General features: G+C 36.6%; 1 protein-coding gene across 4 annotated transcripts in view; it reads right to left on the bottom strand.

Annotated features, from left to right (window-relative positions):
• Positions 1-13,895, bottom strand: part of PARP8 (poly(ADP-ribose) polymerase family member 8) — a 163,568-nt gene that overhangs the window by 74,914 nt on the left and 74,759 nt on the right. For all 4 annotated transcript variants that reach the window (XM_064480529.1, XM_010974312.3, XM_010974303.3 and 1 more), the window contains one exon: positions 5,164-5,201. In XM_064480529.1, coding sequence (XP_064336599.1) covers positions 5,164-5,201 — 38 coding nt within the window. The remainder of the gene's footprint in view (positions 1-5,163; positions 5,202-13,895) is intronic.

The following is a 13,895-nucleotide window of genomic DNA, read 5'->3' as shown; positions in this document are numbered from 1 at the left end:
CTCAGCGTCATGGAATGAGGAAGATTTTACTAAAGCATCAAATAAATTAGGACTTCCTGTTTAAGAAAACAGGGAAGTGAATGACTCAGTTTAAAGGATCAGATGGCTTACATAAAGTGTTGACACTGGAAGGCAGTGAGATTTGATTCAAAAGAATAGAATTTGGTAAATCTATGCTGCATAATGTTGAAAGACAGGATTATGCCTTCAAACATATCATTTTCTAAAAGATTTTCTACCAGTTTGTATTTTGATTAGTATTTAGGCATCAGAACACTTTAAATTTCTGCTTTTGGCTTAATATAAACCAAATCAAACTGTTTTTAGTTTTCATGACAGTATCTATTAAATCATCATTATGATACAAGAGGCCAGATCACAGAGGTACACCCAAGTCAAGAACAGAAATGTAAGGGAGTAGACAAAGCACTTCAGATCTGGACTCTGCTACCAACTAGCTGTTGATCCCTTTTAATCTAAACCACCCTCTGCTTAGTTATAAGATGAAGAGGTTTGCGGATGATCTTTGAGGAGCATCCCAGCTGTATGAACTGATTCTGCTTTCTGTTGCTGTTGTTCTTTAACTTATTTCTAAATCTTCCTGAAACTATTCTGACATCTGTAATAATAACATCACATTTGTTTAGACATAGGGAAGTAGGACACAAAAGGGTAACGAATGCATTTAAGGTAATTAGTCAAAAACAGAACAGAATGCTTTCAAACTCAAATTCCTTAGCTGGAAGTCTCCCCTAGAGCTGCCAATATTTTTTCTTAAAACTTTTGAGGACATTTAGGTTCTTTAAAGTGTATGTTCTGTAGAGGACCTATAGATCTTTGTTAAAGGCTGTTAACAGTATGAATATTTTCTCTTCCTTTCCCTACAAGACTATGCAAGCTTTACTAGAACTTCCGTGGACAACTGGGGAGAGATGAGTAGAGAGCTATGGAAACGCATCTCTTAAATTACTGCTTTTAATCTATTTCAAATGCAACATAATTTAACCCATCATTCCATTATTCATTACTATGTAACTTAATAGAAATAATTATAAATTATAATTATATTGGTTTTATAATACAATCTGGATATTTTCCCTATATATGATATTCATGTCAACCCCAAGTCGTTCAATTATTATCCCTACTTTAAAGGTGAGGAAACCAAGGCTCAGAGAAATTAATTAATTTGCCCAAATTATTTAAGTCATTAAGTAATTACACATAGCTAGTAAGTGGCGAAACTGTCTGAATCCAAAAATCAATGCTTTGCCATGTTTTTTAAATATCAAAGACTGTCACTCAACAATCGCAAAATCTTGTAAAACATATAAAAAGGATGAGAGAACTCACACCTACCAGTAGGTAAGCCACATAATTAAAGGTGGGAACTAATGAGGAAGAATTCTGCTGATCATAGTAGAGCCAATAACCTGTTATTTGTAATATACTGATCTTTAAAAAACAAACCCAAAAAATTGTGTACAGTATAAACTCCATGAAGAAGCACAGGTAAATCAGAAAGCTACTCTACTTCATTTTATTCTGAAGAGCCAATGCATCTTTAGTATTTCATTTATATTCATGTTATTATGTCTATCTAAAACTCAATTAAAGACCCTCTAAATTTTCATTTTCACAAAAACAAACTATGAAGTGAGTTCCAATAGATGACACAGGCAGCTTAATAAATTAAAGTTATACAATGAGGGTGACGTAATCCTGAATTTGAAGGATTATGCTGATACAGTTTCATAGGGCAAAGAAAATTCCAACTTTCAAATGATAATGAGATAATCATTGAACCATACAATCCAGCAGGAGTAGGGAAAAGAGCCTGAGGAACACTGGCAGAAGGAATTAATACAAGTACTACCAAGATTGCTACATTTAGAAATTCAAAGCAACATAAAAGAGAGCTATTTGTTTGAGATAGTTTTTATAATAGGCAAACTTTTTGGAAGAAAAATCAAAGGGGGTAAAAAAGACAAGAACAAATATAAAATAACAGAAATGAGAAAGCAGAAATAACCACAGAGATAGAGAAGACGTTTAGAGTTACAGACTATTAAAAAAAAAAAACTTTCTGCTAAAAAATTTGGACATTTCACGAACATAGTGGGCTTTCAAGAAAAATACATGTTAAAAAATGACTAAGAAATAGAAAAACAAAAATCAGTAATCACGGCAGAAAAATGACAGTTGCCCTAGAACCATCCCTAAAAAGATACCAGTCTCAGATAGATTTGCTTGCAAATTCTATCAAATGCCAAAGAATAGTTTAATTCCTTCAGTAATCTGAAGTCCGTAATAACACAGAACATGACAAAATACACATATTTCTTACAGATCAGCAGTGAGCTATCTGCTAATATAACTTGTCACCTTGTTGTTCAAAGGAGAAAACATTAGATGCCAAACAAAACCTTGATAAAGATTTAATACTCACTATTTAAAAAATAGAAAAAAAAAAAGCTTGGTAAATGAGAAAAGGAATGATACTTTCTTTTCTGAAAGCAACTGGAAGAATGCTCACTAATTTTGAGAGAAGGGACAAAGCTGCCAACTTCCACATCTACTATTAAAAATCATTCTGGAAGTTCCAGCCAGTGCAAGAGGAGAAAAAAATACAGGTATGAAAACTGGAAAGGACAAGCAAACATATTTTTCCTACAGTATTACCGAGATGAGAAATCAAGTATATTAACTGAACTCCTGGTACAAATAATTACACATTAAAATTTAATAATGGGGAAAATATTACCATAGTAATTAACATTCACTTTGAAGAAAGCACCATAAAAATACCACTACTTCTTCTTCAGAAGTGACAGCAATCAGAACCGAATTACAGACTTGGGTACCACCAAACTACACATCCTTGGGAAGTATTTCACCTCTCAGAGCACATTTCTTCACATATAAAATGTCATGATAGCACTTGCTCTGTCTATACACAGACTGGCATTTACAATCAGTTCAATACTGTGAATGAAAATACTTTGTGTACGGTGAACTGGCTGTATCAATCAGTTCAAAATTCTACCCCCAAATGCACTCTGTCTTTGTGTTTTACTTACTTACATTCCTTTTCTTTTTATAAATGAAATTGTATTGGAAATTCACTACAGACTTGCTCCAAGAAGGGAATTCAATTTTAAAAAGCACAAATAATAAAAAAAAAACCCCACTAATTTATTTAATTTCAATTTCTATACATTGTAGTTCCAGTGAGGCTCTTTTATGGCAAGAAAAACCGGAGTTAAAACCCCTTGGCCACAAGAGGGAGCTAAACATTTGGTTCACTTGGTTTGTTAAAGGCATCATCTACCATACTTCCTGTGCTACAGAATAATTCCCTTACTGTCTTCAAATTGGGCTTTGATTAATGGCATTTTTTTCTATCACCTTGAATTAAAAGTCCTGCACCCCTCAACCATGGCTGACATTTCTAGGAAGTGCCTCAGATGAGAAGCACAGTAATTAGAATATTTACAACAAATAGTGGGGCTTTTATTTTCCTAACATCCTTAAGCAAACATTCAGTGTCAAAAAGACTGCATCATAATAAGGGAGAGGGCTGACTGCAAAGTCACCTACACAAAATTTTTTTCTTTATAAATATTTCATGTCTTGGTTAATAAAATCTGCCTAGAACACTTTTTATTAAAAGTATACTTTATTAAAAAATAGGCATATCTTTAATAATGAATGACTCCTTGTTAAACTGTACAATAACTTTATAGAACAGTATGTTAAAAACATGGAGATCATAGCAAAATAACTGTAAGGGAGTTTATGATTTATGAAATCATTTTTAAAATGTAACATTTGGTCTTACAAAAAGGTTAAATGCATAATGCAAGTTGCCACAGGAAATACCTGGCTTAAATGCTAAAGAAATAAGTTTTACAATATCCTCATAATATATTATTTAAAAAAAAATACTCAAAGTATGTATAATCAAAGTTATTTATAGCAATCCGGTCATTTTATACAGAAAATTATGATCCCAGTTTCAACCAAGAAAGTGAATAGGAATTGGAACTATGATTCCAATTTGTGACCCTGACAGATCATAACAGTTTAGCTTGGTAACTATCAGACTTTATTAAGTAAGAATATCAGAGTAAAAAAAAATATGTATATATACATGAAATATAGGCAGTTAAAATTTGCTATTCTTGGCCACAGAATATGATAAACAATAGATTCTTGTATTATACTCTTTAGGGTAAACTATCAAGGCATGTTTGGTCTACACTAAGTCTACAGAGATTATGCTCTTACTCAAGATAAAATTATAGATATAATTTGTGAGCAAAATACTAAGGAGAAACACATCTTATTTATATCTTCAAATTATCGTGACTTCAATGCTGGCACACACACCCTGTAATCTTTGATGAGATTATAGTGAGTCTGGAATACAAGACTGATCATGGCCTAGAAGAAGGACTCTAGTTTGATTCAGAGAGAAATGGATCTGGAATGATCTTACATTCTGTTTTCTATGGACAAAGTATCTGTGGACCTAGTGGTCTATTTCAGGACACACAGTGAGGACAGCTGTGTACATGCAAGAAGCCTAGTCAGTCTAGCAGTAGGGTCCACGGGCTCTGGACTTTTGGGTTCAAATCCCCACTCTTCCTCTTACTAGCAGTGTCATCATTCATCTGTAAAATGCGGATATCATGGTGACAGTCGCGGAGGGTTGCTGTGAGAATTGTTTAATTATTTATACACTTAAGAGAAATTAAGAAAGGCCTATTATTTTCAACTATTATTATTTTTAGTTATTATTCTGGTTGTTACTCTTACCTATTATTTTTAGATTACAAAAAGCCAAATGATGTTCCAAAACCAACAACTAAACCAGGTTAGTAAATCTTTAATTGTAATGAGGTAAGTAAATAGGCTGAAGCTATCATATGGGCTCAAGGAAAGTACTTTTCATCTGGAACTATTTTGATTCTGGACTGCATCTTAGGGTAAGACATGTGCCTCACAGTCAACAGAATTCTTTTTTGTTTAAACCTTCCCCTGCTAAAGCTTCACCCCTAGATATATTCATATATATTTTACATCTTCAGAAGAAAAAAAATATTCAAAGGAATCATGACATGAATATTTGTAACGAAAATATTAAGAAGAAAAACATACCTGGGTAATCTTCAGATACATGTACTGAATAGGATACACTGTTAAAACAGGAAAAAAAAGAGAGAAAAGAAAGAAGTTACTGCTAAGGTAGATATGCTTTTACACAAAAACCAACCCCATGTTACCCATTCATTTATACAGATATAAGTATAAACAGATATCAAAACAGATTAGAAAGCCTCTTTGATATCTGACACAGAAACTTAGACTTTTAGGATATATAACATAGTAATATGTATCTTTTGTGATACTTGTTTTAGCAGAACTAGGTCTTTTTAGCTCAGCAGTGTCTAACATTCAGAAATTTATGATCATGTACGTCATTTGCTCAGATTGTATCAAATTATCTTTTCTTACAAAAAAGGAAGTATTCTTCCTGTTTAGTATGGCAGTCAAGAATTTAAACATTAATGAATTTAAGCATTTTATTTTTAACATCGCTTCCCCACAATATGCCGTGCTTTTGAAACATGTCCTTTCCTTCAAAGAATTAGCAAAATAGTGACAGTGTAACTAATAGCTATTTATCAGCCAATCTTTCACCATCACTATGTATAATGAATGAATAAACTACCTCTTATTCTCAGAAGGATTGGGGTGTTTCAAAAACAATTTTTAACAATTCCTTTCTCAATAACCCCACTGTCTCCATGTATTGATCACGTATGACACATGGGAATGTGTCATAGTTTGTTTTCTCTCCTATCTCTACCAACTAGATTGCAAGTCTTGTGAGGTTAAGGTCCATGTCTATTTGGATTTTTAGCATAGTTACCTATGTGAAACACATACACATGACACACAGCATACATTAAATATTAGCTTTTTGGATGGGTCAGTGGAGCTGCCACCTGTCACAGAAAACTCAAAATTTAGTTCAAGTTCAGCCAAATTAACTGCCTGTTAAGAACCCCCATCCCTCCTCAAAAAACCAATTCTCTTTGAAGGAACATACAGAATACAGAGTCTATGCAAATGTATCATTCACAAAGTGAATCCAATACAATCCAAATTACTTGACATATGAACAAATAGGAAAATCGAACCTATATTCAAGAGAAAATTTGATCCAAGTGTTGGGATTAGCCTTCAATCATTTAAAAACTATTATAAAGTGCTTAAAGGCATAAAGGAAAATCCAATCTGAAGAAGAAACAAACAAAAACATCATCAGCGTCCTGTGGTACACTAGCAAAAGAGCAAATATTTTGTATCATTAGAGTTTTAGAAGGTGAAAAGAGAGAGAATAATGCAGGGGGAAAAAAAAAGAGCTAAAATATCTCCCAATTTGGGTGAAAGACATAGATGTACAGATTGAAGAAGCTCAGAAAACCCCAAACAGGATGCCTGCAAAGACAGCTCCACCCAGGTACACACAAACTGCCAAAAACCAAAAGGAAAATGACAAAGAAAACATTTTTAAAGATGAGAAAAAAATGACACATAGAGGGAAACAGAAATCAATGTTGAGTTTTCACAGGAAACTATGGAGGACACAAGATAGCAGAGCAGCAAAGGACACAGCGCAGGGGTGGGGTTGGGGGGACAGGACAAAGGAACGACTACGAATCCAGAATGCTACATCCAGGCCACACAGCTGTCAAAAGTGAAGGCAACTTAACAAGCTTTCAGAGAAGAAAATTGTAGAACTATGTCCCAGCAGACCCAAAGTACAAGAAATCCCAAACAAGGTTCTTCAGGCTGAAATGACATCAGAAAGTCAAATATCCAGAAGGAATGAAGAGCACCAGAAACTGTAAATACAAAAGACTATTTTTCTCTTAATGCTTTTAAAATACACATGACTGTTTAAGCATTCTAACACTTCATCATGGGATTTACGACCTACATAAATGCAGTCCATGTGACAGTTATGGAACAGTGTTAAGGAGGGTTAAATGGGCGTATACAGTCAAAAGGTCCTTCATCTTATGGAAATGGTACAATGTCAACCCTGAATAATAAGTGTAGGAAAACTTAAGAATATATACTGTAATTCCTAGAGCAAGCACAAAAAAGCTTAAAAGACAAGATTAAAGTGGAATTTTACAATCATTTTGAACATTTAATCCAAAAGAAGGCAGGGACAGAGGAACAAAAAACAGAAGGGATAAACAGGAAACAAATAATAAATGGTGCCTGGATCCTACCATAGCAAGAATTGCCTTAAATGCTAATGCACTAAACACACTGAATAAAAGGCAAAGATGGACAGCTGGATAAAAAAGAACTAGATCCAATTCTATGCTGCCTTTAAGAGATCTACAGTAAATAAAAAGACAGATAGATTGAAAATTTAAAAATGGAAAAGACATACCATACAAACAGTAAGCATAAGAAGACTGAAGTGTTTAAATTAATAACAAAGAAAAACCTCAAGACAGATACAAAGGGATCATTCATAATGACACAAGGGTCAATTCATCAGGATGAAGGCACAACAATCATTAGTGTGCGTGTACCTATAACAGAGTTTCAAAATTCACAAGGCAAAACCTCACAGAACAAAAGGGAGACACAGACAGCACCACCATCAGTTTGAGAAACTGACAGAACCCCTCCCCTCCAAAAAAATCATTAAAGACACAGATGATCTGAACTAGATTTTCATAGAAAACTACAACCACAAAAAAGATATACAGAATATTACCTTTTTCTTTTCAGGCACAGGTGGATAGAATGTTCACCAAGATAAATCATATACTGGGCTACAAAGCTAGTCTTAATAAATTTGAATGGATTGACGATTATGATTCACTAGTTCATATCCTGGGTCTCCTGGCTCAACTTGCCCTATGACATTGAGTCTTGAGCCTTCAAAAAGCCACTGCCCTTTAGAATTTGTGACTGGACATTGGGTTCTGTGACTGTGGCCACAGGCAATGCAACCCTCGCAGGCAAGCCCACGTCTCCAGGACTCCACCAGTCAAATCCCTGACATGCTGCTGAGTCCTTGGAAAGAGATTAGGCAGAGACAAGAAAGACTAAATAAGGAAGTGGGTAGGAAACAAAGATGGCTAGTAATGAGACCAAATATTAATATACTGTTCTTTCATAAACCACATTTAATTGTTTAATTAATTCAAGAAGCATTTCTTGGTAACCTGGTGAACATTGTGTTAATGCCAAATAAGATTTAGGTAGGAAAAAAAAATCAGAAGATGAATAAAAGATTAATTTTGAAAGAAAAAAAGCATATAGAACATAATGAATATGAGAAAAAGGAACTTAAATATTTTAAAGCACAACAGTGTTTTGTTTTGTTTTTTTTGCCTTTTATTTTTAAATAATTATAGACTCACATGAAGTTACACAGATAGTACAGAGAGGTCTCATGTCTCCTTCACCCAGTTTCCCCTACTGATTACACCTTACGCACCTATAGTGTAACATCAAAAGCAGGAAATTGACATTAGTGTAAAGTTTGGATATATTTCTATGCCATCTGCTTGCATTTGCATAATGTACCTCCTATCGCAAACTGAGATACCGAACTATGTGATCACCTAAAGGTTTCCCTCTTTAGAGTCATACCTGTCTCCCTGCATCCCAACATCCCCAACCTCAGGCAGCCACTAATCAATTCTCCATGTCTATAATTTTGTCATTTCAATATTACTGTATAAATGAAATCAGAGAATGAAGCATAAAAGTATTCTAAGGCAAAATTAGTATTTTGAAAGAATTACTATGATTGGAAACATTTAGGATAGACTGAAGAAGAGAGAGATCGAATTGAATAATAAAACGTGAGCAAACATGCGTGGAGGGGTATGGAACGGGAAGGACAAGTAGGAACAAATGGCAGATATTGGACCTCAGCCAACAGCCCAGCTTTGGGAATCATGGCCCTGAATTAAATGCCAAAAATCAGAAGCTAAAATAACCAAGCCATTGGTGCCTCAAACAAGCTGGGGGAAATACACACTATGACCTTAGGTGAATTTATTTTCCCACAATTCATTCCCTTATACAATGGAACTATATTATGTAGAAATGAAATTATTGATGATCAAGGCAACCCTTCATCTGGCAGTACTATGTGACAGAAGCCTGGGACCTTGCCAGAGATTACACTCAGTACTAAGCCGAATTAATTCCCAACAGCTTACCATCTCAACCAACAGCATTTGGCTTCATCTTCCATCCGAATCAATGTCTAAGTCCAAAATGAAGCCTTAACACATTCCCATGTCTATCTCCAATTAGGGAGACTGCTGCGGTTAGGGTCAAACAAACGAGTCCAGTTCCAGCTTTGAGCCGTCCTAGCTGGGTGGCATAAGCAAAGTCATTTCTATATGCTCAGCTTCCACCTCTTTTCAGCAAAATGGGGGAATCCAGATCTGCCTCGCAAGCCTGCTGTGATGATTTAATGGCTTAACAGGCGTAAAGCCCCCAGGACAACGCCAGACACACGGCAGCAGGGGCTGAGCGATTTTAGTCAGCTTCCAGTACAAGCAAAGAAAATTTACAGAAGTGAAATTTTACATGAATGAATGTCCTCTGGGGAATTCAATTTGCTCAAAAGCACAATATATTACATTTATCAGAGGCAAAGCTAGCGCAGATGATTTTATTTTACGGTTGTATTATTACCCTCATGATACTAGGAGATATGCCCATGTCCATGATCATACCTAAATTTTCAAATACAAAATAGAAAACAAAAGCCCTACAAAATGACTCATCAGATATATGGCATCTTCTTAGCTGTACTCCAGAAGGAAAATCACCAGGGCTGTAAAATCCAAATCAGTTTCACTTACAGAGTTCTTAGGGAAGCAATCTAGTAGAAGCAGACATGGCTGATTAAAGCTAAAGGACCTAATAGGTAGGGCCAAAAAAAGAGTAAAGAACCAAGCTTGAATAGATATAAGAGTAAGGGTAGCAAATGCTATATATAATAAATAATACAGCGGGCTAAACTACTGAGAAGCAGCGGAAGTGAAAGACGGTGAGCGTGAGAAGGAAGAAAAACCTGGAGCAAGCTCTGAATTCTGATTCAGGAAAGAAATGCCTTCAGATTTTCAGAATAAGCTAAACGACAGTTACACTGAGGTGCTGGTCAGTCAATACGTGTTTGGCAGAAACTGTATGCACCGCACAGTGCTAGGTTCTCAACATCACAAGGTTTAAACTAGAATCTGTAAGTTAGTTCTACAATCTCAACAATTGTTTAGATAAAATGGTTGCTTCTACCTCTTACTGCTCTGAAAGTATCTACCCCAGCCCAAGACACCTCCCAGCTGCCAAGAGCCTCTGGAGCAGTTCCTGGGAGAGCCCTCAGAGTTCACGACCTACTAATCTTGTGTTTGGTTTGTATATTTGTTTACTCCTATAGTTCAAATCATTGGTAAGGTCATTCTGGTATCACATCACCGCTTGCTCCATTTCCACCCTCTTCCTTCTGAAATGTCTGCAGGGAATGGAGACTAGATCGAGTTTACATCTAGTTCTTAAGCTCACAGATTAAAGAAACTTCTTTAAGAACAGTAAGGAGCTAATGGAAGAGAGCAGTTTAACATGAGAGAGGGGAACTCCAACTTGAAGATAAAAGAGGTTTAGACTGAGAAGACCTTTCAGAGGTACTGAATTCAATAATAAGTGGGTCCCCAAATGCTGTTATGATCTGCCATCTCTAACTCAATACACCTGGATCCAACACAAACATTTTCAATTACACCTGGGAGTTTTGACAGAGCAAGCAAAAACTAATATTTTATTGAGCAATACTCTTTTTACCTTACTCTTTAAAGTCTAAAGCAATTTCTCTGATAAACCAAATCTTTACAAATCTTTTCTCTCCTTCCTAGACCACTTTTAGAATGTATATGAGAAAAAGCAAAATACAGAAACTAACACAAAACTGCAGCTAACGGCAAGCAGTCCTCCAACCTCGCTACGATGCTTATGAGTACATGTGTCTACTCTGTACGTTTGCTTGCAAGAGGACAGCTCATTCCTGAGGACGAATGTACCCCCTCACTCCCAGACCCACTGGGAGTTACTAGAAGGAAACTCCCTCCGGCACCCGGAAGTCTCTTCCGGCCTCCTCAGGGCTACAAGGTGAAGGAGACGCTGTCCCGCCACCCATCTCCACAACCAGCTCGTACATCTCAGGCTAGAAGGAGATCTGGGGCATGCTAGCAGCTCACATTTGCTTTTTTGATGCCATTTACTTCCCCAACCATTCATCATCACCTTCATTATCATTTTTATCTCCCAAAAACTTTTTCTAAACATCCAGGTCAAACAGCTGTCGCATTCTCACTCATTACCATCATTAGCTGCCAATCGTGTGTCGTTTTTCTAGAATTAGGGCTTTCGAGGGCACTCTCTTCCTCATTACTAAAACTCCTTACGTCACTCACATCCACATGAAGAACAGTAGGCTGCATACAGTTCCATGGCCTCATCTTCCCTTAATTTTCACTCACCAAATCCATGGCTACACCTTGGACCTCGACTTGGACTATAACAGCTCTCCTTCTAAAATCTCAACCCCCAAATCCCATTTTCTGGCCACAATTTTATCACTTTCATCCCTCACTACTTTATTCCTCCTCTCTGATCCTTAAATCTCCATGAGTTCACTCACTGTGTTCCTTATCGGTCCCTCTGGGCTTCTTACGTGAGCGTAGGTACCTAACTGGTCTTTACAAACCACCTTCAGCTGCCCCACATGCACCCACATCCTGCCCATGCAGGCTACCTGCCTGGCCAACAACCACCAGATGAATTCATGTCTGCATTCTGGATTCCTAGCACTGGGCTCTGAATGCTGTTGGAAAGGACAATGGGATTAAGGGATCTGGTCCCACAACCTCCACGTGGTGCACGACACCAGCTATACACAGCTTTGCTCAGCAGCCCCAGAACCCACCCCTCATATGCTCCTTTGTTTTTTCTTCTCAGCAGTTTTCCAAACCTTTACAACTTTCCAACACCGCAGAACAACCTGCCGTTTCACTATGCACACAAAGATAAAATAGATTATCTAACAGTTACTTCCCCAAGGCATTCTCTCATTCTTTCTCCCACCAACCACCTACAAGCTCATACTTCTCTTCTTGCATCCAGAAAGAAGGAAACACTGTCCTTTTATCTAAGACTAAAAACCTATTTGATTTATGGATCTCATAAACCAACAGTCTATGCGGGGCTTTGTTCTATTAATTTAACTTAACAATTCCACAATTTGAAATTAATCCAAACTTGGTAATTATGGACGTGAGAAAAGATTTATCCACGAACATATTAATGGTAGCACTATTTATGAAGAAGTATCCCCAAAAACCAAGAGTGTCAATTATAGGATTATACAAACTATTATATACACACCCCGTGACGGTAGTAACTATGAAAAAGGAATGGTGTAAAATAACATTTAATGAAAGATGTGTTTCCGATACATTAAGGTACACACAAAAGTTTGGACTGTATATTTTCATTAAAAATGTGTAAATACATATCTACTACAAATATATCCTGATAGAAACATGGTTTGAAAAATACCGAGTTCTAATAATAGTTGCTATCTCTTGGTTATTGGATGAAAGGGAACTACATTCTTTCTGTGTATCTGTATCGTTCAATCTTTATAAGTGTGTACTGTATAAAAAGAAAAAATTCTAGTAACGTTTAAGATCTCCCTGTACCCTGTAGCCTTTTCTAATTATCACCCTCCTTTTCTTCTTAAAGTTAGGTTTTTTTACAAAGAGTAATCTAAGCTGTTCTCACTGACCACCACTTCTCATGTACATTACAATCTGGCTTCCACTTCAAAACACCAAGTTTCTGCTTCTTCAGGTCACCATCAGCCTTTTTATTATTTTTTTCTCTCGTCCTTTTCTTACACGAATTCTCAGATGCATTTAATAAAAACAAAGACATCATAAAAACTTCCTTCCCTGCTTGCTGAACTCCACCTCTCCCTGGGTCCCCTCTTGCTTTTGAAGATGTCTTCTTAATCCCTTTTGATGTCTAACATTTCATGTTATTTTCATATTTCAATGCTTTCCAGCCATGCTGACTGCTCTATTTTTTCACATGAGTAATCTCAACTATAGCCCTACCAGCCATAGGTAGAAGACTCAAAAATTCCCTACCTCCACATCAAGCAGGCAGCTTCTCTTTTTTTTTCCCCCTCACATTTTCAATAGGATAGTCTGCAAGCAAATTAAACCCAACACACACATAACGGAACTCTTGGCCTTCTTTACGTCAATTTTCAAGTTAGTAAATCAAATATCAAGGTATTTGGTGCAAATAAGAGCAGAGCTGCTACTGGGAACTGGAATCTACTCAGCACTAGACTGTATCAGGGCACAAGCCCCTTGGTCACTTTCTGCAACAAGGAAATTCTGATTCAGTAGATATGAACCTGGGAGTGCACATCCCTAAAAAGCACCCCAAGTGATTCTGGTGAAGGTAAGATCTGGATCTGATTTTCAAAAAACATAGACATTGATCCTACAGAATAAAATTCTAACTCCTTAACAAGTCTTCCAAGGCTTTTCCTGGTCTGACCCGTAAGTGCCTGACCAGCCAAAACCCTGACAAATACCCACAGACCGTAACTTCCAACCATTTCAGGTCCTACCATTCCCCAAGCAGGTCATCTTTTTCCACACAAAGGAAAGTGGACGCAGACTGTTGGGCTGTGAGTCTGGCTCTGCCATTATGAACCAGGTGATGGAGGGCTGGATAACTAACCACTCTTTGCCTCAGTT

The sequence above is a fragment of the Camelus dromedarius genome, chromosome 3, assembly GCF_036321535.1.
Source record: "Camelus dromedarius isolate mCamDro1 chromosome 3, mCamDro1.pat, whole genome shotgun sequence".
Lineage (NCBI taxonomy): Eukaryota > Metazoa > Chordata > Mammalia > Artiodactyla > Camelidae > Camelus > Camelus dromedarius.
The sequence above is the reverse complement of the archived record's forward strand: the minus strand, read 5'-3'. Positions and strand labels throughout refer to the sequence as shown.